General features: G+C 58.4%; 1 protein-coding gene across 9 annotated transcripts; it reads left to right on the top strand.

Annotated features, from left to right (window-relative positions):
- The first annotated feature begins 5,635 nt into the window (after positions 1-5,635).
- ADAMTS10 (ADAM metallopeptidase with thrombospondin type 1 motif 10) lies at positions 5,636-22,291 on the top strand. 9 transcript variants are annotated; one of them, XM_057709125.1, is made up of 25 exons: positions 5,640-5,868; positions 6,666-6,852; positions 7,089-7,435; positions 7,791-7,947; positions 8,945-9,162; positions 10,624-10,707; positions 10,803-10,948; positions 11,367-11,410; positions 11,560-11,665; positions 11,752-11,898; positions 12,083-12,213; positions 15,136-15,187; positions 15,591-15,736; positions 15,830-15,893; positions 16,601-16,703; positions 16,946-17,068; positions 17,165-17,288; positions 18,290-18,370; positions 18,457-18,620; positions 18,722-18,848; positions 18,944-19,073; positions 19,440-19,644; positions 19,892-20,068; positions 20,162-20,321; positions 21,491-22,291. In XM_057709125.1, the coding sequence occupies exons 1-25, from the start codon at positions 5,719-5,721 to the stop codon at positions 21,598-21,600; spliced, it is 3,483 nt and encodes a 1,160-aa protein (XP_057565108.1). In that variant the 5' UTR covers positions 5,640-5,718; the 3' UTR covers positions 21,601-22,291. The 9 variants fall into 9 exon arrangements, with proteins under 9 accessions (XP_057565109.1, XP_057565110.1, XP_057565106.1 ...); XM_057709124.1 differs by having other exon boundaries at positions 5,641-5,868; positions 12,083-12,224; positions 15,080-15,187; positions 16,935-17,068; XM_057709123.1 differs by having other exon boundaries at positions 5,639-5,868; positions 12,083-12,207; positions 15,591-15,893.
- Positions 22,292-22,657: the final 366 nt, after the last annotated feature.

Here is a 22,657-nt window from a genome sequence, read left to right as displayed (position 1 = left end):
TTGCTACATGACAAAGGGAGATCAACTCGATGATGGGTGATGCCTTGGAGGGCTGGGACAGGGAGGACGGGGTGGGGGGGGAGTCGCGGGAGGGAGGGGATATGGGGATATGTGTATAAATACAGCTGATTCACTTTGGTGTACCTCATAAGCTGGTACAAGAGTGTAAAGCAATTATTCCAATAAAGAGCTTAAAAAAAAAAAGATTGCATGAATAAAAGCCCAGCTATGGGCTTCAGGAACAGATGGCTCAGGGCTGAAATGATAGCCCTGGGGCCTTACCCTCCTCCACCAAGTGGCTTCATTTTTTTTTTAAGCTCTTTATTGGAATATAATTGCTTCACACTCTTTGAAATTTTTTTTTTTTTTTTTTGGCACACGGGCTTAGTTGCTCGGCGGGCATGTGGGATCTTCCTGGAGCTGGGATCAACCCGTGACCTCTGCATTGGCAGGCGGATTCCCAACCACTGCGCCACCTAGGAAGCCCCAGCTTCACACTCTTATATCAGTTTATGAGGTACACCAAAGTGAATCAGCTGTATTTATACACATATTCCCATATCCCCTCCCTCCCGCGACTCCCCCCCACCTTCCCTGACCCAGCCCTCTAAGGCATCACCCATCATCGAGTTGATCTCCCTTTGTTATACAGCAACTTCCCAATAGCTCTCTATTTTACAGTTGGTGGTATATATACGTCTATGCTACTCTCTCACTTTGTCCCAGCTTCCCCTTCTCCCCCTGCCCCCCAAGTATAGCTGATTTACAATGTTGTGTTAATTTCTGCTATACAGCAAAGTGATTCAGATATATATATATTCTTTTTTCATATTCTTTTCCATTATGGTTTATCGCAGGGTATTGAATATATTTCCCTCTGCTATGCAATAGGACCTTGTTGCTTACCCATCCTATGCATAATAGTTTGCCTCTGCTAATCCCAAACTCCCAATTCTTCCCTCTCCCACCGGCCTCCTCCTTGGCAACCACAAGTCTGTTGGCTTCAGTCTTATAAGAGGTCTCTCCCTGTCGTCTAAGATGGGGACTCAGCTTCAAATGCTACTCAAGATACAAAAGTCTATTTCCCAGGATTCCTTGCAAAAGCCCTGACACAGCTCATTGAGGGCTGGTTAAGTGCCCATCCTCCAATCAATCCAGGAGGCCAGGAGATGGGATGTGGGTGTAGCTTAGGGCCAAGTTACATGCCTCAGCCAGACCACACCTAATGGGGAAAGGGAGCACCCAAGGGACATCTGGGGTTGTGGGCACGGCAGGGAGGGGGAGTGAATGCAAAGAGCCAGTTTCCCAGATAATTATAGGAGGTTTTACAGCTAGTAAGTGGCAGAGGCTGGGAGCTCCTGGTTCAAAGCAGCCCTGAAATTCTCAGTGCTGTCTGGTGGCCACCCATCACCAGACTAAGGACCTGTGGCTGGACCAGGCACTGGGCTGAAAGGAGGAGCTTCTAGCATCAGGGCAAACTGAGACTGCAAAGGCAGCCACCACTCAGATGGAGAAAGAGGTAAACAGAAGGCAGCTCAGGGTGGGCTCCCAACAGGCCCACGCGGGGAACAGAGGGACAGTCTGGCAGAGGCAGAGAGGGCTTACTTAGACTTGCTTCTCCCTGGTGGGGAGTGGGTAGCAGACACCAGGATGGGCTGCGCCTCTGGTCTGGCCTGGGGCGAGGCGGGGGGTTGAGGTGGAGCTGTAACCTGGCGAGAGCTCCAGGAGAATTCTGGTATTTATGGAGTATCCACCATACACAGGAGGCCTAACGTATCATTCCAAGTTCAAGGCAAAGAAAACAAATGTTTGCTGTTGAGTGAACCTCTCCCCCAGCTGCCCTATAAAGGCTACTACCTACCCACCCACCAAGGGATGAAGAAGCTGAGAAGGCCAAGGGCAAGTCCAGGCCAGCCTCTGCCTAGCTTGCTAGCCAGGCCTGGAAAATGCCTGGAATGGTGAGGTCTGAGGGTCACCACCCTGCCCCTCCCAAAGCACCAGCCCCTAGACAGGCACCCAGAGGCCTGTGGGGCAGCCAGCCACGTAGGGTTCGAATCCCATCCCTGCCAAGTCCAGGTCAACCTTTTTCATGTGTTAGCTCCACGTCTACTGAGCGCTGATCCAAGGGTAACCAAAACCCACAGGCCCCCACCCACCCCCATGGAGCGTTCACTCTCCCCCCACCCCCTCCCCGGCCTCAGTTTCCTCTTCTGTGAAATGGGACGAGTCAGGCCAATCCCAGGCTCGGGCTGATCAAACTCCCAGAGGGGAGCGCTGGGAGGGCGGGGACGGGTTGAGATGTATTCAGCCTCCCCGGGCACGGTGCCTGGCACACGGGAGGCGCCCAATAAATGCTTGTTTGGAAGACTAGCCCTCAATAAATAACAGCTGTTGGGGACGCCGCGGATGCCGGCGAGGGAGTGTGCCCTCCCCTCCCCCACCCTGCTTCCCCATCCCCCTCTGGCCCCATTCCTGCCTCTTACCCACCCCCCACCGCCCACCCCGCACCCCCACGCGATTCTGCCTCCTCCTCCTTGCCCCGCCTCTTTCCCTCCCATTTCCCCCCTCCCCCGACCACCCCCTTCTCTTCCTTCACTTCCCTTACCCCTACCCAATTCTCCCTCCCGCCCTCCCTCTCCCCAAGGCTCTCGCGCGCCCCCTCCCCCACCCCTCCACCTCCTTCTCCCCCCCCAGCCCCCGCCCATTATCTCCGCCCCCATCGTATTTCATCCCCCTCCCCCCTCCCTCCCCCGCCTCCCCGGCGGGGCGCCGGGCCGGGCGGGGCCGCCGGAGCTCCCGGGTCCCTGGCTCGGGTCCAGCCCGCGGCCCAGGCCGGGCGGCGGCGGCGGCGGGCGGGGTCCTGGCGGCGCGCGGTTTGGGGGTTTTTTATAACCCTGGCAGGCTGCTCAGGAAGTGCCGTCCCCGCGCCCCCTCCCCCGGCCACGCCGCCGCGCTCGCTCCCTCCCTTCCTGCGCGCGGGCCGGCGAGACGGCGGCGGGGACGGCAGGCGGAGGCCCGGGCGGGCGGCCGGCCGCGGGTAACGGCGCGGGGCGGGCCGGGGCCGCGGGGCCGCGGGGCGCTTTGTGGGTGCGCGTCGTCGCCCCGGGGATGGCCGCGGGCCGCCGGACGGCGGGACGTCGGGCCGCGGGGGTTGTGGCTGTGCGCGATGTCCCGAAGCGTGTGCGACACGCAGCGCGCCCCTGCGTTCCTGGGAGCGCCTGTCTGGGTTTGTTTTCACCGTGTGTGTGTGTGTACACGGACACACGGACATCCACGTCTGTATAATGCCCTGTGTCTGCGCGTGTGTGCCTGTGTGCAAATGTGTGTCCGGCTGTGTTTGAATTTGAGTGTGATGCGTGATTTGGGTGTTGTGTGTCTGCGGAGGTGTGAGTGTAAGCCAGTGCGTGTGCACGCAGATCAGTGTCTCCTGGGTGTAAAAGTCTGGGTGAGTGGGTCTCTCCAGACGTCTGCCGGTGGGTCCTCGTGTGTGCCTGAGTGTGACGAGTGTGTGAATGGCGGTGTGTACGTGCATCTGGTGGCTCTCAAGGTTTGGAGGACTGTGAGTTTGTTCCTGGTCTGTTATGAGTGTGGCAATGCGTGTGTACGTGTCTGTGCTCGTAGGCCCGGGGGTGTGTGTCTGCCCCAGGGTTGAGTGTGTGTGTGTGTGTGTGGATAAGTGTGTAAGTGCAAAGGTCTGGGGAGTGTGTAGTTGTGTGTCTCGGTGTTTGGGTGTGTGAGTGTGTATTGAGTGTGGGAGGGGTCCTTTGTGGGTCTGCAGTGCCTGGTTCTTGGTCTCCAGCTGCACAGGTGTGGTCACCCTCAAGTGTGTGTGTGTGTAGTTGCCAGTGTGTGTGTGTGTCTGGGTGTGGGAGTGGCGCCGCCTACTTCCCCAGAGTTGGTCACCGGGGCCACAGCCATCTGTCTCGGGGTGTCTCCAGCCATCGGCTCAAGGCCTTTAATTAGCGGCTGGTTTCGGACCGCCGGGTGCCGGCCCCCTCCTCCTGCGGGCTGGGCCTTTGTCTGCTCTCCAGGCAGGGGCTGCCGCCTCTCCTGCCTGCCCGGCCAGATGTGCAGCACCAGCGCGGCCAGGCCTCTGCCTGGGCAGTCTCGGCCTTGGCCTCCACAGGGAGGCTCCGCGGCCCTGTCCCCAAGTCGGGCCCTGGAAGTCTGGGTGTAAAGCAGCAGGTCCCTCCAGGATCCCCGGGGTGGGATGGAGCCTCTGTTTCCAGAGGCCGTTTCCGCCGGCATTTCCTTCCCCAGCCTCCAGCGGGCTGGCACCCTCCCCCACGCTGGCCACCTCCCTCCTGCCTGCTAGGAGGAGGGGCTGAAGGGAATGGCCAGGCCAGGGTATGCACACACAAACACGCTCATACAGCCACACACAGGGTCACATGGGCAGACACACACAAAGTCACATACACACAATTGCAGCTATACACAGTCCACACGGCCCAGTGGAGACCCCCTGCTGACATCCTGTGGCCCCCCCACCCCCAGCCTCAGGCCTAGGAATCCTCTACTCGCCCCCAAGCCTCCTCTTCCCCCCCCCCACAAAGCCACCAGTCTGTTCTTGGTCCCCCCAATGCCTTGAACAGGTCACACCTCCCAGCCCAAGCTGTAGCATTGTTTCAGATGCTTTCCCTGGCCTCACCCTAGCAGACACCTTGTACCTGTACGGTCCCCCTCCAGACTCCTCCTATCCTGCAGCCCACCCACCACTTGTGCTGGGTCCTTCTGCCCTGTCCTCCGCACCCTACTTGAGCTGGAAGCGCCAGAGTGGGGGGTGAGGTTGTAGGGGGGAGGGGCCCAGCTTCAGAGGACTGTGGTGAGGACTCAGAGGAGGGGGGAGCCGGAGGAGAGGCCAGGGTCGGAGCCACAGAGCCACTGCAGAAGGAAGCTTCTGCACCAGGCCTGGCAGTGTGCGAAGGAAGAGAGGGGCAAGACTGGGGGCCGGGGACTCCAGCCTCACTTGCAGTGAGAATGCTGCCGCCTGGGCATGGGCAGGGGGGGTTAAGTCAGGAAGGGGCTCGAGGGACCCCATACAGGAAGGGCTTTGATCCCAGAGCTAGTTGAGAATGGAATAGGGGAGGAGGTGGGGGTGGGGACAGAAGTGGGGAGGAGGGAACTTTGGGGGTTGTGGGGACTAGGAACAGAGGGAGGATGAAAACCAGGAGGAGGTTCACCAGGGCCGGAGCGAAGGGCAGGGTGTCCTCAGCGACCCCCGACCTCCAGACCCAGCTCTGCTCTCCTCACTGCCCCCTCCTGCCCTGTCCAGGCTCCCAGAAGAGGCACTGAGGCCCAGAGAGAAACACACACAGGGGTTCGACACCGCACCACCAACTGAAGCCCCCAAAAGGTAAAGAAAAAAGAGAGAAAGAGAAACCTAAGGGGTAAACATCAGCCCATCTGAAAAGAGCAACACAATCCTAGAGTAGGAATGAGCTCCCCATCACTGGAGGGGTCCAATCAGAAGTGGGGCAGGTCAGCCTCTAAGTCGACATCTTGGAGGAAACCTGGCTCCATCCCTCAGGAGCTGAACTGCCCTGTTTGGGGATCAACTCTCAGACTTGGCCAGGCTGCAAAGAAAACAAGACAGTGTGTGATTAAGGGGGAAATTGCACAGAGGAGGAGGAGGAGGGCGGAGACAGGAGGGGGGTGGAGGGTTTGGCACAGGGTGGTGGCCCAAAGTGATGTCTGTGGCAGGCTGGCCTGGGGCAGATGCTGGAGAAACAGACCTGCCCGGCAGGCCTGGAGCTGCGAGGAGAAATGAGAGGAAGCAGGACTAGGGGCTGGGCTGGAAATCTGGGGTGGGGGAGAGGTCACAGGAACAGAGACCAAGATGCAGGGGTTTGCAGCCCCGCTGGCGGGGTGAGTGGTGCTCCCCATGGCAGAGAAGCCAGAGGCAGGGCCCCCGGGAGGGAAGGGGTGCTCCGAGCACTGGCCTCTGGTTTAATCTGGGTTGGAAACTCACGCTGACCAGCCTTCAACTGTGTCCCAGGCCAGCCTCCCCTCGCTGCCTTCCTGTGCTAGCCCTGGTGATCCTTGGTCCACACCAAGCTTCTCCCTGCCCCTGAGTCTTTGCCCCCGCTATTCCTCTGCCTGGACCACCACACTGTCTCCTGTCTCTTCACTTCTCATCCTTCCCACCTCCACTTCCATGCGTCCTGGTTATTTCTTATAAAGAACGTGTCCTGATCTGAATTACACGTCTTTTCGTTTACTTGTCTGTCATCTGTCATTCCTGAGAAACTGAGCCCCATGGGGTGGGGAGGGGGTGGGAGGGGAGGGACTGTATCCATATGAAATAGAATCGCTACCTGATGAATGAATCCTCAGGGTTATTGCGGAAATGAAATGAGATGGCATGAAGTGCTTGGCCAGTAACTGGCACATAGTAAGTGCTCGTGGCGTCAAGGTCCCTGCCTGTCCTAAGAGCATGTGGAGGATGCTGGGTGAGGTGGGGGACAGAAAGGCTGCTGAGTAAGGAAATGCATTCAGAGTTTTCAAACCGGGGGCGGGGGGTCGAGGAATGCCATGGGCATCCTGGAGGCTGGGAGTCAAGGGCTGGCTGCAAAAGATGCCCTTGTCTGCCTGGCGAGGGAGCCTGGTGCTGGCTCTGCCCGGCAACAGGACCAGGCCCCCCTGACCCAGCTCTCCCCTCCCAGGAGCCCGGTGATGCTGCCCAGGCTGTGAACAGGGAAGGCAGCGCTGTGGGGGCTGCTGGCAGCCGGGGCTGGGGAGAGACATGTGGACACGTGGCCTCTATGGCTCCTGCCTGCCAGATCCTCCGCTGGGCCCTCGCCCTGGGGCTGGGCCTCACATTCGAGGTCACACACGCCTTCCGGTCTCAAGGTAGGGGTTCCTCAGGGGTGGTGGTGGGGACTGAGCAAGGAACTGAGGAGGGGTCAGTGCCGCTGGGATGGCGGTCATGGTGGGGCAGGCCCTGGGGTCAGTGAGGCCACAGTCTTGCAGCAGGTGATCTGGATGCAGGGCCCACTGAAGCCAGCATCGTTTATCCTGCAGCCAAGTGAGCAGGATGCAAGGGTCCTTCCCAGGGTCCACCCCAGGCCTTTGACCTTCACCCACAGATGAGTTCCTGTCCAGTCTGGAGAGCTATGAGATCGCCTTCCCCACCCGAGTGGACCACAACGGGGCCCTGCTGGCCTTCTCGCCCCCAACCCCCCGGAGGCAGCGTCGGGGCACCGGGCCCCAAGCAGAGTCCCGCCTTTTCTACAAGGTGGCTGCGCCCAGCACCCACTTCCTGCTGAACCTGACCCGCAGCCCTCGCCTCCTGGCAGGGCACGTCTCTGTGGAGTACTGGACTCGAGAGGGCCTGGCCTGGCAGAGGGCTGCCCGGCCCCATTGCCTCTACGCCGGCCACCTGCAGGGCCAGGCCGGCAGCTCCCATGTGGCCATCAGCACCTGTGGGGGCCTGGTGAGTGGAGGGTTCTGGGAGGTAGGGGGGAATGCCCGCAAGTTTGGGAGTTAAGAAAAACACTTGCATAGGTTAGAGAAGGAATCACAATGGAAGTTTTTTAAACATTTCAAGCTAATCAAAAGGATTAGCTATTTTAGGATGCAGCTAAAGCAGTACGTAGGAGAAAATGTATAGCCTTAGGTCAGGCTGTAAATTAATGAGTTGAACATCCATCTGAAGAAACTGAAAAAGGAATAGCAACATAAACCCAGTAAAATAGAAGGAATGAAGTCATAAAGACAGAGATAGGGTCCCAGGGGTCCTAGGAACCAGAACCTGACCTGAGCCCTCTGTCCCACTCCCCAACCCCCAGCATGGCCTGATTGTGGCAGACGAAGAAGAATACTTAATCGAGCCTCTGCAAGGTGGGCCCAAGGGGCATCGGGGCCCAGAGGAGAGTGGTCCCCATGTGGTGTACAAGCGTTCCTCCCTGCGTCATCCCCACCTGGACACAGCCTGTGGAGTGAGAGGTACATCTGTCTCTCTGAGGGCTGGGCAGAGGGGCTGCACAACATCTTTGCCTTGAGGCAGAGGTAGATGGCAGCATCCCTCCAACCAGAAGGTCAGCAGACAGCTACGTCAGGGAGCAATGCAGACAGTCAGCAGGGTTATAGGCAGTGGAACAGCCCATCCATCACTGCCGTAGTCCGATGGCCCAACAGTCAGTGAGACAGGCAGCTGGACAGCCGGGCAGGTGCTCAGGTATAAAACCTTCCATCTCTACAATTATCATCTGATCAGACAACTAAGCAGCAGGATGGTGGAAACAGATATTGGGGCAGTTGCACAAGGAAAATACCAGGAGAGCTTAGCCAGCATTCGGAGGATCAGATTTACAACCAGACTTGCAGGCGGACAATTGTAACATCAGACATTTAGGGGATGCGAAAGTAAGGAAGCTAGCTAGACAACAAAAGGTTCCCCAGGACAATTGTACAGCTAAAAAAAATGATCTCTGTCCGGTGGAAATGCAAAGCCACCAGAACGTTGAATTTGTTGCATAATCTGAGAGTTCCAGAGTAGCACACCACGGCAGACACACAACCACAGTGGGTTGTACACACAGAAAAGTGGATGGTGTCACAGTTGGACAGTCAGTGGGATAGCCAGGCTAGAAGACCATCAGGGAGGTAGATTGTTTTACAGCCAGACAGTTGGGCAGCAGAGTGAGTAAAAAGTTGCACAGTCAGGAGGCCAGGGAGCCGTACAAGCACACAGTTCTGGCATTGAGGCAGGCTGCTACACACGTCCATTCGAGCAGTGGAATTGTCGGGAAGTTGCATGGTCATGTTGATTGCCATGGGATGCTGGGCGGCTGTTCAACCAACCCGTTTGGCAGTGGGACAGCCACATCATTGTAGAACCAGCAGCAAAAGAATGAGCTATTTGACACAGCCAGATGAATCATCAGACAGAGAGTTGGACAGTCAGAGCAAGCAGCAGAATGACCAGAAATTGTCCATCCAGATGAGAAACCGTGGAAGGGGCGGCCGTGGTGGCTGCGCACCCTGAAACCGCCACCTGCCCGGCCCCTTGGGAATGAAACAGAGCGTGGCCAGCCAGGCCTGAAGCGCTCGGTCAGCCGAGAGCGCTATGTGGAGACCCTGGTGGTGGCTGACAAGATGATGGTGGCCTACCACGGGCGCCGAGACGTGGAACAGTATGTGCTGGCCATCATGAACATTGTAAGTGCCTCCCCCTCCCCGGGCATGGCGCCCCCAAGAACATGGAGCCTGCTACAGAGGTCAGGAAAAGGGGTGTCACCCCTCCCCCCCATTCCCTGACCTGAGGCCGATGAAACAGAATGGAGAGAGAGGACAGGGTGAGTGAGAAAGGAGGGCTGTTTGTGGCCAGGAATGAGGGAGAAGCAGCCTAGCGCAGTGGCTAGAAGCATGGACTTGGGAGCTACCCAGCTTGGCCTGAAATATCAGCTATGCCACTTTTGAACTATGTGCCCTTAGGCAAGTTACTTTGCCTCTCTGCCTTGGTTTACCCATCTATAAAATGGGTATAATAATAGTACCTACTTCATAAGGATGCAGTGAATTGGTAAAGCACTTAAAAGGTACCCTGTAATTATTTGCTGTATAAAACATAAACAGGCAGGTTGCAGGTACTTGTTGAGGTTAGCAGTGCACATGTAGGCGCACATCTGTCTGCTTGCAGGGCCCACCCAAGCACATGCCTATAAATCCACACAGCCAGACCTGGCTGACCCATGCTCAGTTAGAGTCAGCACCCATCCTAGATCTTGGTCAAGACTCTGGACCTTTCTGAGCCTCAGTTTCTGTCTCTATAAAATGGGGTTATACTAGTACCTATCAGAAAGGGGTAAGAGTTGGTGGGAGGGAAGTCAGCTAGAGCACTTGGTACATACTAAGGGCTTGATGAGTGACACTATTGTTCCACTGAAGCAAAAAGGGAAGAGAAAAAGTTTAGCACAGACAGATTGCCCATTATGTTGACATAACGTCGTATCTGATACCACTGGTTTCTGCCCAGGCCCTGCCTTGCTCCCTTGGCCTTCCAAAGTTCCCTCAAACCTGCCAGGGCTTCTGGGGGTTTCCACATGGAATGGTGTTGGCTCAGGGCTCCAAGATCTTCTTGGACTGCACAAAGTGGCCTCCATCATCTGTGCCTACTCACCCTTGGGCCACTTCCTCCTCCCCTCTGACCACTGTCTCCAGAGCTTCCTGCCCCCACACTTCCACCTTCCGGTGGGGATGCTTAAATTGGTACCTTCAGACAGTATGGAATGAGGCCAGATGTGCACATCCTCCAGGCCACTTCTGGGCAGAGGCAGCCGGTGGGTGGGCAGGGAGGATGAAGAACAAGTAGACAAACAAGCTGAGCAGGGGAGGGGTGAGTTGGAAAGAAACGCACTGGCAGGCAGGCTTAGCCAGACTTGAATCGCACTTCCAGTACCTACCAGATGTGCATCCTAACCTCGCTGAGCATCAGTTTGCTCATCTGTAAAATGGGAATGATAATGCCCACTCCTTTGAAGACCTAGGTGGCAGGCTTAGCCTGAGCCCCAGCCCACAGTAGGTACTTAATTGAAGCAAGCTGTTGTCATCATTTCACTTTTTTGTTTTCTATTCTGAGCCCCTCTTAAGACTCGGTCTCTCTTGTTTCTTGGAGGTCAGGTTGCCAAACTTTTCCAGGACTCGAGTCTGGGCAACATCGTTAATATCCTGGTAACACGCCTCATCCTGCTCACAGAGGACCAGGTGCGGGGGGCTCCCCCACCTTATCTTGCACGCCAGAGCTGCCTGCCCTCCCTTGTGTGGCTGGTAGCCAAGTACGTCACTCTGTCCATCCTCAGCCCACCCTGGAGATCACCCACCATGCTGGGAAGTCCCTGGACAGCTTCTGTAAGTGGCAGAAATCCATCGTGAACCGCAGCGGCCATGGCAATGCCATTCCAGAGAACGGCGTGGCCGACCATGACACGGCGGTGCTCATCACGCGGTGAGGGGCGGGGACAGCTCCAGGAGGACTTGGGCCATGGGACGAGTGGTCCAAGGGACTGTCCAGGTCCAAGCAGGGGTCCAGTCTGTTGGGACATGGGAGAGGCCGGGACTGTGGAGCCACCCGCTTGGGGAGCCGGAGGTGGGGAGGGGCTGCTGGGAGCCTGAGAACGTGGGGAGGCGGCTGTGGGGCTATTTGGGGGCACTGACACAGCCTTCCATCACTGTGTCATTCATTCAGTTGGTCACTGATGCACCCTAGCATCTCCAAGGCCAGCTGGGGGAGGAGCGTGAGGCTTCTGCTCAGAGGCAGGGAGCGCTTCCCAGGCAGGACTCAATAGCCAAAGACGGGTAGGGTGGCGGCAGCAGGGCTTAGGGAGGTAGCCCAGCACCCTCACGGCCCCCCTCTCCTTCCACAGCTATGACATCTGCATCTACAAGAACAAACCCTGCGGCACACTAGGTACCCGGGTCCCCTAGGTTTCAGGCACCTCTGAAGGCAGTGGGCTGGGTGACACTGGCCCTGGTGGGAGTGGGGACCTGGCAGAGTGGACAGGGTCAACAGACACAGCCCTGAGCCCCCAGCCCCACCCCCACACGCCCATTTCCCAGGCCTGGCCCCCGTGGGCGGGATGTGTGAGCGAGAGAGAAGTTGTAGCATCAACGAAGACATCGGCCTGGCCACGGCGTTCACCATCGCCCACGAGATCGGACACACGTGAGGCCGGGGACGTGGGAGGGGATGGGCGGGAGGCGCCGGGCAGGTCCCTCAACACCCGGCAGAGCCGCCGCTCCTCTCCCCAGGTTTGGCATGAACCACGATGGCGTGGGGAACAGCTGCGGGGCCCGTGGCCAGGACCCGGCGAAGCTCATGGCCGCGCACATCACCATGAAGACCAACCCGTTTGTGTGGTCCTCCTGTAGCCGTGACTACATCACCAGCTTTCTGGAGTGAGGACCTACCTGCCTGTCCCGCCTAGGGACTCGCACTCATGTTGGAGGGGGCGGCTCTGGAAATGAGGGCTGCCTCTGAGAAGAGTCACGGGGCTGCTCCCCAGGACCCCCACCCAGACAGGGCCCCTGCGCTCTTGGCCTGCAGCTCTCCAGCATGACAGCCGCTTTCTTCTCACCACAGCTCGGGCCTGGGGCTCTGCCTGAACAACCGGCCGCCCAGACAGGACTTCGTGTACCCAACAGTGGCCCCTGGCCAGGCCTACGATGCAGATGAACAGTGCCGCTTCCAACATGGAGTCAAATCGCGTCAGTGTAAATACGGGGTAGAGAGAGCCTTCCTGCTTTCCTTCCTGGGAGGGGAGGGAGCCGCCATCACCAGGGTGGGGGGGCCACAAGCGGTGGGAAACTGCACGCGGGCACCCCTAAACAGGCAGTGAGGGTGGGAGGGCTGGGAAGGGACCTGAGCCTCAGTGGGGGATGGGGGGACAGAGGAGCATGGCGTTGTGCGAATGTCACACGCCGTTGCAGTGATCGGGAACAAGAATGGGATCTCCTGGTTCTCCAGACCCTTATTTTGGGGACTGAGCTGAGGAGAACCTGGGGGGTTCACCTTCTGCTGCAGCAGGACTAAAGTCCCAAGATCCCTAACTGGGCCATTTTTAACCAGACATCCAGATTTGGTGGAAATAGCTTCCCTTGGGACGAACCATCTTCCCCACTTGGCAAAAAACTGGACAGAGCCTTCCAGGGACACCCTGTCTTCATTCCCTACATCCCCACTGACTGGTTCACAAGATCTCTTGGCCCCAGTCCTTAGCTGGCCAAGCTCTGAGCTTCCTGATCACTCCTCGCTGTTTCTTGAGGGTTAGACTCAGCTTCCAAAGCCCCATTCACTCATAGAGAAACAAGCTGGGGATGCCACTCCCAGCTCCTCCCAGGAACCTGGAGACCCACTGGCTTCCCTCTTCAGCCACCAGGGACCACCAGCTCATCTGGGATCTGCCCCTCCACTGCCCACCTCCCCCAGTTCCCTGAACGCATCCCCAAACCCCTCACAGCCTCAGCCGTAGTAGCCCAGACCCAGTCCCCATCCTCAAGACTCAAAAGATCAGTTTGAATGACTTTGTCCAAGCTAAGGCCATGTTAACTCAAAACGGGGAGCAAGCAGCCGTTAAAATGCCCTCACTTTATTCCAGTGCAAGACAAGGAGAAAAACCCTGGATCAGTTTATATTTAACCCATTCTCACCACCCCACCCCACCCAACTTGGCTGGTAACTACAGCTCCCTCTAATGCATTCCTAAAGAATTCACAAGGTACTCTTGAGCATCTGCTGTGTCCCAGGTATCCTAACAGTGACAACAATGGCTGACATTTACTGAATGCTCACTCTATGCCAAGCATGTGATATGTATCATCTCAGTTAAACTCCTGGCAATCCCCACATTGCAGATGAAGGGACTGAGGTATAGGGGGGATGTCTTGCCCAAAGTCACAATTCGAGAACATGGCAGAGCTGGGATTGGAATCTAGGTTTCTCTATCAATCTAAACTTTATAAAGGGGTGGGTGAGTGGAGAAAGTTCCACATTATCAAGCATGGACCATTGCTGACTGTATGTTGAATTGATTCTTCCTTTTATTTTTCCAAGAAACACTTTCCTGGCCCTCCTGGCAAAGGGGTAAATTATTGACTACATGTAAATCAGTTAATAAGTGTAAAGAGCTGGGCCTGGTGCCTGGTCCAGAGATAGTTGTGGTCTTTATTACTCAATAACAGGGCATTTATGCAAGCCCTTTCATATCGACTCTGTCACATGCCTCCCAGCCATGTGTAGACAAGGCCCATCTTATAGATGAGGCCCAGAGAGGGCAAATGTATTGCAAGTCAGTAGTGAAGTTTCCCAGAGCAGCCCAGGACTCATTCACACATACCATGGCATCTCCTTGTAGAGAGAAGGAAAAGCAGGGCTGAAATAGGCAGTTATCTTTAAGTGGTGTCATAAGTGGGATGAGAGGCTGTGATATTTTTACAGATGGCCAGGAGAACATAAGCCTAGTAACGCCAGCAAACCATGCTGAGTTTTTAGATGAGAAGTATCCTCTGAGGGAGGAGGTTTGAGGACAGCCCTCCAGACTTCTCATCTGTGTGCAGATGTCTCTCAGAAGCTGACACAGGAAAGGTCCCTTCCTGTAGCCATTGATTGGTCCAATCCCAGATCTTCAAAGCTCGAAGGGATCAAGTGCAAAGAGAGGATTACGTGTGATTGTAAAAAGAGAACAGAAGGATCTCCACTTCTCAGAGGGAAGACCCTGGGAAGTGGGGCAGGATGTTGGCTAGAAGGTCAAATTCGGTCACACCCGAACCCAGTGGGGCTTGTCCAGGGATATTAATTACCCTGGACCTGAAGGGTGTGAGTGACTCCCTGGGACTGGTCCAGCTTCCTGCCATGGACAGGACCTGCTGCCAGGGTCTGGGCCAGCCCAAGTGAGACTCAGGAAGAAGATGGGCTGATATTTCACTGGGAGAACTAGAGGAACTTTCCACACAGATCCAGCATGGCCTTATCCCCTCTCAACCCTCCACAGATTAAAAGCTTTGGGAGCTTCCCCAGTTTAGGTGGAGAAAACGATGAGAACCACCAGCTGGGGAAAAAAAAAAAATTAGAGACATGAGCCATCATCAGTTCTGATTTTTTCAGCTGCTGCTCTTGTCTTGGGTGGGCTGCTTTGCCCATTCTAAAAAGGAATCCAGAATCCCTCCTCTCACTCCTCAGCAGGTCCCAAGGTTTCTTCTAGAAACTTGGGAGGTGCCATGGGTTGAACTGTAGAGGGATTAGGTCATAGACCCTGGGATCAAAGCTCTGGATTAGGATCCAGACTGCCCCTTAGTAGCTGTGTAACTTCTAGCCAGTGACCTTACCTGTCTGAGCTTTGGTTTTCCCGCAGTAAAATGGGGATGATAGTGCCTAAGGGAGTTTGTGGCACTCCTAGGTGTTTGATAAGTGCTGCTTATAGGCAGAGAAGAGGTCCCCGCCCATGCCCCGCAAGGGGTTGCAAAAAGAGACCCAGGAAAGGAACGCTGGGGCCCCACTGTCAGCCGACAGTGAGCGGGCCTCCTGGGTCTTCCCAAAGAAGGTGGGAGGGGGGCGAGCCTGAGCGGGCGCCTTGGCCCGCAGGAGGTCTGCAGCGAGTTGTGGTGTCTCAGCAAGAGCAACCGGTGCATTACCAACAGCATCCCGGCCGCCGAGGGCACGTTGTGCCAGACGCACACCATCGACAAGGGGGTGAGCGCTGGCCAAGAGCCTCCACCCGCCCCCAACACCGCGGCACCCCGCTATCGGCCTTGGCCACGCCCACTGCCCGCAGGTCCCATCCGGCGGTCTGGGGCCACACCCCCTCCCAAGCCACGCCCTGCACGTTTGTCCCAATGCTAGCTTCACCACCCATTGGAGAAGCTTAGGCCACGCCCCTTATTGGAATAGTATCTAGCTTCCCTAGCCACGCCCCCGTATTACCTGATCGGCTCGCTGTCTTCGGACCCCACCTTCGTCCCCCCGCCCTTCGCCCTACCCCGGGAGGGCTCAGACCGCTGGCTGGGGGGCTGGGGGGGAGGGGGAGAGGATTGAGCGCCAAATCCCAGAGAGTCTGCAAAGCCCGACTCACCCCTCCCCATCATCCCACCCGCAGTGGTGCTACAAGCGGGTCTGCGTTCCCTTTGGGTCGCGGCCGGAAGGCGTGGACGGCGCCTGGGGCCCATGGACCCCGTGGGGCGACTGCAGCCGGACGTGCGGCGGCGGCGTGTCCTCCTCCAGCCGTCACTGCGACAGCCCCAGGTCAGCCCTCAGGCCCTTCTGCCGGGAGAGCAGGGCGGTCCTCGCCCCCTACTCTCGCTGCCCAATTTCTTTCCTGTACGCCCCCACTTTCAGGCCGACGATCGGGGGCAAGTACTGCCTGGGCGAGAGACGGAGGCACCGCTCCTGCAACACTGACGTGAGTCCCCCCAGGACCCCAAACCGGGTACCCTCGGTCCCCCTTACACGCGGGAAAAGAAAGGCATAAATCAGCTTCCAACGAGCCCCGGCCGGCTTGGCCACCGTCTCCTCGGGAACCTGCAGCGGCCACCCCCTCCCTTCCTGGCTCTCCCTACGCCCGCCCTGGGCCTTGTCTCCTTCCAACTCTTCACGCTTTTGCAGTACATGCGTCTCCCACCTGGAAATAATTGCTTGCCCCGCCCCCCAACCCTCTCCAGCAACACATGCCCCTCCCTGTACTGCCCGAATTCCCCCGAAAGCCCCGCCCCTGCCCCAAAGCTGACCCGAGCTCCCTGCCACCAGTTCAGTGGCCAAGTTTTCGTCCGCTGCTTGCACTGCCTTCTGACCAAGCACCACGGTCTCCTGTCCAACACTTCCATCCACATGTCCCTCACACTCACGGAAGAGTGCGTCTTGCTTCTTTCTAGGCCGGCTCTCTCAAGAAAGGCCCCAGGGTCTGAAACCAGAAACCCAGGTGTCATTCTCAGCTTGCCCACAAACTCTAATGAGCCATCTACTCCCAACTCAGCCACACCTGTGTGTGTCCGTGTCCCACCCCCACCCCCACCCCCGCGCGGAGCATTAGTTCTTCAGCCCTGGGCCTCTGCCCCTAACTGCATCCCCCCCATCCCTGGCCTCCCCACTTCTCCCTTTTTGTGCCCCCAGGACTGTCCGCCAGGCTCCCAGGACTTCAGGGAAATGCAATGCTCTGAATTTGACAGCGTCCCCTTCCGGGGAAAATTCTATACCTGGAAGACGTACCGGGGAGGTGAGTCGGGGACTCGGAAGGCCTTGGGGCCGTCAGGGGGCAGCCGCAGCTGGACATCACATCATGGGGTCTGCCCTGAGCCCCCCTACCCACCCAAGGAGCCAGAGCACCCAGGATGTGGCTCAGCAGTGCCTGGCTCAGCAGAGGGGTCCCCACTCTCTCCGCCTAAACTGCCCTGTCCTTGTCGGGTCTGGGGTCTGGTCCTCGGTCTGATGGGGCTGTGCCCCCCAGGGGGCGTGAAGGCCTGCTCACTCACATGCCTAGCAGAAGGCTTCAACTTCTACACGGAGAGGGCAGCAGCCGTGGTGGACGGGACACCCTGCCGCCCAGACACGGTGGACATTTGTGTCAGCGGCGAGTGCAAGGTAGAGGGGACTCCGCAAGAGAGGGGAGGCGAGATGGGGCTGGAGGTGGAGAGGGGCAGCTCCCTCATACCCTTCTCCCACCACTTTCCTCCCCAGCACGTGGGCTGCGACCGGGTCCTGGGCTCTGACCTACGGGAGGACAAGTGCAGAGTGTGCGGGGGTGACGGCAGCGCCTGCGAAACCATCGAGGGGGTCTTCGGCCCAGCCTTGTCTGGGGCCGGTGAGAGACCCCTACTTCCCTCTCACACTCCCCACTTGGTGGCTGGGGGCAGGGTTCGCCCCACCACAGTAGCCAAGATCAGTGACTCCTCAGACCCAAGGGCTTGATGGGGTGTCAGGGACCCCAAAAGGTCCTGGACATGATGCCCCAGGTCGGGGTCAGGGACCGGCTTGGGCTCTGGTGCCTAAACCTTGGTGATTAACGTGTTCAAGGGGGTGGGGACCTAAATGTCTCCCCTGCCCCATCCTGAGGGCCCCATGTGGGGTCTTGGGGGGTCACGGGCGTGACTCTCCAGGGAGGCTGAGGAACTCTGTGCTGGAGCACAGAGTGTACTAGGGGCTGAGATAGCTGCAGGGTGTGGTGGAACTGAATGCTTCCCAACCTTGGGCTGAAGGAAGAGACCCCAGTGAGGGGACGAGGGCAGTGGGAAGGTGGGCTTAAGGGACCAAATACTCACTGAGGACCAAGTGTGGAGTTCAGGGAAGAGTGTGGGGTCCAGGCAGATTAACCAGGAATCATGGGGTTCGAAGGTGGGCAGAGATAGAGGGTTCACAGGGGCCCAAGATCATCCAGGAGCCCACTGCGAACCTGACTCTGACTGCTAAAACCACCAGGTCACCCTGTGTGGGTCAGGGCCCCACGGTGCCCCCTTCCCTCTGCCCAAGTCCACTCCTGCTGCTTGTTGCAGGGTAGGGGTGGGTCAGACCATTTTAGTGGTTTGAGAGGTAGGAAAGTTTAGGTTTAAATCCCAGCCCAGCCACTTCCTAGCTATAAAACCCCGGGCAAGTTGTTTTGTCTCTCTGAGCCTCAGTTTTGTCATCTGTAAAGTGCGCGTGATGACGCATCTGACGTCACAGGTTCGGAGCTGGGGATGTGGTGGGATATCTCTGCAAGTGCTTAGCATGGTGATGGTTAGTTGCTAATATCAGGGACCAGGAATGGGGGAGACAAGCAGGTGTGGGGAAGGGCCAAGTGGGTGACATCTGAGCTCCACTGTCCAGGGTACGAGGAAGTCGTCTGGATCCCCAAAGGCTCCGTCCACATTTTCATCCAGGACCTGAACCTCTCCCTCAGTCACCTGGGTGAGCCAGAGGTGGGAGGATGAGGACTGGGGGGTCAGCAGGGGTGTCAGCGTGGCTGGGGTTCTGACCCCTGTGCTGTCCCCCAGCCCTGAAGGGGGACCAGGAGTCCCTGCTGCTGGAGGGGCTGCCTGGGACCCCTCAGCCCCACCGCCTGCCCCTGGCCGGGACCACCTTTCAGCTGCGACAAGGGCCGGATCAGACCCAGAGCCTAGAAGCCCTGGGACCCATTAACGCATCTCTCATCATCATGGTAACGACAGGGCTGGGAGCAAGGTGCAGGAGAACGTTAGCATCCCTGTGGGGCCTCGAACTTGACTTCCATTTGATCCCCCCCCCACCCCACAACCCCAGGTGCTGGCCCGGACTGAGCTGCCTGCCCTCCGATACCGCTTCAATGCACCCATCGCCCGCGATGCACTGCCTCCTTACTCCTGGCACTATGCACCCTGGACCAAGTGCTCAGCCCAGTGTGCAGGCGGTGAGGCCTGGGTGGGACGGGGGTGGAGGGGTTCTGGTCACCAGGCTGACCTTCTGGGTCAGCCTGGGCTGAGCAGACCTCTCGCCCGCCCCCAGGCAGCCAGGTGCAGGCCGTGGAGTGCCGAAATCAGCTGGACAGCTCAGCCGTGGCCCCCCACCACTGCAGCGCCCACAGCAAGCTGCCCAAGAGGCAGCGCGCCTGCAACACAGAGCCCTGCCCACCCGAGTGAGTGCCTGCCGGGGTGCAGGGTCAGGGTGACAAGCGCTGGAGTGACAGTGCAACTGGGATCAGAGGAGTGAGTGCTCCCTAAGGTGAGGTCAGGGTTCCCCCGGAGGCAGAGTCAGAACAATGGTGCTCCCTGGTCACGTCCAGGTAATCATCTCCCCTTGGGGTGATGCGTCTCCCTGCCCCCAATGTGGGTACAGAGTAATGATGTTCTAAGTTCCCGATGCGGGATGCGGGAGCAACAGGCATCCCGGTGCCAGTTTCCATAATGATGCTGGTTGTCAGGGAGGAGGAGGATCTGCTAGTGCCCCAAGGGCAGAGTGGCCTGCCCTGCATACTGTCTCAGACCGCCCCTCCCCCCCACAGCTGGGTCGTAGGGAACTGGTCGCGCTGCAGTCGCAGCTGTGATGCGGGCGTGCGCAGCCGCTCCGTCGTGTGCCAGCGCCGCGTGTCTGCCGCAGAGGAGAAGGCGCTGGACGACAGTGCCTGCCCGCAGCCGCGCCCACCTGTGCTGGAGGCCTGCCACGGCCCCGCCTGCCCACCGGAGTGGGCCGCCCTCGACTGGTCGGAGGTCAGCCGCCCCTTCCCGCCTGCACCCAACCCACTCCCTGTGCAGAGCACGGAGGGGCCTGGGTTGCCCACGTCAGGTGTACACGGAGGCGCCTCCCCACTCCCAACTAGCCCTGGTGGGCCCCCAGTGGCTGGTCCAAAGTTAGCTGTACCGTCCTCACCTCCCACCGGACCAACATCCTCCCCACTCCTTGTGCGAGCGGAGAGGGAGGCGCCCACTGAGCATGAAACGCCCCCTCCAACTGCAGTGCACCCCCAGCTGCGGGCCAGGCCTCCGCCACCGTGTCGTCCTTTGTAAGAGCGCAGATCACCGCGCCACGCTGCCCCCCGCGCACTGCCCGCCCGCGGCCAAGCCGCCGGCCACCATGCGCTGCAACCTGCGCCGCTGCCCGCCGGCCCGCTGGGTGGCGGGGGAGTGGGGCGAGGTAGGCGGGTGCGCCCTGCAGGGCGGGAACCAGGGCAGGGGCGGCAGGGTGGGTGGCGGTACTGAGCTTCGGCTCATCCGCTGCTCCCCGCAGTGCTCCGCGCAGTGCGGCTTCGGGCAGCAACAGCGTCCGGTGCGCTGCTCCAGCCACACAGGGCAGCCCTCGCGCGAGTGCGCGGAGGCCCTGCGGCCACCCGCCACGCAGCAGTGCGAGGCCAAGTGTGACAGCGCGCCCCCCGGGGACAGCCTGGAAGGTATGTGGGGCGGGAGGCCAAGGGGCACCAGGAGGGCCCTGCCCAGAGGAAGCCATAGATAGGAGAGCTGCAGGTCCTGACCATTGGCTCCAGAGCTTCTCCAACCACCGAAATGCCTTTCTCTGTCTCCCCAGACCATCTTTCACCATCCCCTGTCTGCCAACATGTGTTAGGTGCCACTGTGCGCCAGGCGTTGTAGGCACCTGGTTTTTCTGGGGGCCCAAACTCAGGTCATTCCTCCAACCACCTCCATGACCTTCGCCCTGCTTGTCTGCATCTGTAATATTATCCGCCTGGTAATTTTCTTTAAATCAGTTTCTCAACCTCAAGCACTATTGATGTTTGGGGCCGGGTGATTCCTTGTCGTGGGGGCTGCCCTGTGCATTGTCGGGGATTCAGCATCCCTGACCTCTACCTGCTAGATGTCAATACTACCCCTCCTCCCGCGGTGAAATCCGAAAAATGTCTCCAGACATCGCCAAATATCCCCTGAGAGGCAAAATCGCATCTCCTTGAGAACCACTGCTTTAAATAGACCCCCTTTTTTTTTTCTGCCTAAGGAAATTTATGTTTCATATGGAACAACAGCTTACTTACTCCAGGCGCCGGAACCAAACTGCCTGGATTCAACCTTTCACCTCTGCGCCTTCCTTTTCACATCTATCAAGAGGAGGGGGGGGGGTTACTATATTCACTTGAGAGAGTGCCGCGTTAAGGAGAGGGACTAAAATATAAAATAACCCACGTGAAGTCCTTTATTAGCACCAGTCCCTGTCATACATCATTAACTGCTAAGTGGGAACCCAGGTCTATTGTCATGAACAGACTGTCAATTACCCTGAACACAGAATGCACCAATACCCTGAGGGGAGGGACTGCCCATGAGCTGAAGGTCCTCAGTCTGTTACAAAGGGAAACAAGCAAGGATGACAGCTCCAAACTGATAACTGGAAAAGGAGCGCTTTTCTCTTGATGTAACACGGTGTCCAAGTCCCAGACCTGCACTCTCTCTCAAAATCCCATAGTTACTGTTATAAGCCCCCTTTGAGAAGTGAGGAAACCGAGGCGCAGGGAAGCTGGGAAGCGCTGTGTAGGCAGCTGTCGCGCCCCTGCGGGAAGGGGTGCTGAGATCTGATTCCCCACCCCTCCTCTTCTCCCGCCCCCTCCAGAGTGCAAGGATGTGAACAAGGTCGCCTACTGCCCCCTGGTGCTGAAATTTCAGTTCTGCAGCCGAGCCTACTTCCGCCAGATGTGCTGCAAAACCTGCCAGGGCCGCTAGAGGGCGCGCGGCCTTCGGAGCCAAGGCTGGGCGCCGGCTGCGGGCGGCGATGGGGTGGGGGGCCCAGGCCTGCAGCTGGCCAGCCCGGAGGAGCCCGAAGGGGGAGGAGCTGGGAGCGAAGGGTGAGATGGAGCCGGAAGTTATTTATTGGGAACTCCTGCGGGGCTCCTGGCGGGGGGCGGGGGGGAGGGGCGGGGATGGAGAGGGGCTGGCCACGCCCACGGCCCCTCCTCTGCTTGTCTCCCAGTTCAGAATGAGAACCCCTCCAGGGTGGGTTTGGGAATAACAGTTCGCCCTAGCGCTCTTTCTACCCACCCATAGGGAGATGCCCCAACGCAACCCCCGCCTTTGATCGGAATATGTACTGTGAAGAGTGGGGGTGGGGAGGGGGTTAGCCGGTGCCCTGCCCCCGCCCCCAGCACTGCCCTACCCCTCCACTCTGATCTGGGGGGGTATCTATGTCGCTATGGGGGAGGGGATTAGCACCATCTCCCTGACACCCTCCCCCTGACCAGACCAGCTACAGGGGGGGAGGCAGAGCTGGGAAGATCCACCGCGACCTCTGCGCTGCCTGCCCTAGGGGGACCACGTCATCCAGGCCACCCCCATCATGGTGCTACAGGCCCTGCCATGGGGCCCACACACCCCTCGCCAGGAAGCCCTACATCAATAAAGTTCTGTCTTGTGTAGATTTCCGTGCATGAGTGTGTGCGTGTCAGTGCGACTGGGTCACATTCAGCTGTCCCCTACCGTCATCCTGGAAGTGGCCACAGCCCCTCACAGGTCGGCCCCAACAGGCCAAAGGGGACTTGTACCAACACAGACTAGAACTCAGTGATTTCAGGTCAAAAGTATAGCTTCTCACAGAGGCGCTCAAAGCAACATAATCTGGCACCTGCTCCCCCAGCCACCACCCTCCCTGTCACTCTGCAGGCTCCAGTCGCACTGGACTCCTGCAAGTTCTTCAATCTCCCCGCCATCTTCCCACCTTGGGGCCTTTGCTAGAGCTGTTTCCTCTGCCAGGTGTACCCTCCCCTTGCCTCTTCACATGGTTAAC

Source organism: Hippopotamus amphibius, chromosome 15 (assembly GCF_030028045.1).
Source record: "Hippopotamus amphibius kiboko isolate mHipAmp2 chromosome 15, mHipAmp2.hap2, whole genome shotgun sequence".
Taxonomy (NCBI): domain Eukaryota; kingdom Metazoa; phylum Chordata; class Mammalia; order Artiodactyla; family Hippopotamidae; genus Hippopotamus; species Hippopotamus amphibius.
The sequence above is the reverse complement of the archived record's forward strand: the minus strand, read 5'-3'. Positions and strand labels throughout refer to the sequence as shown.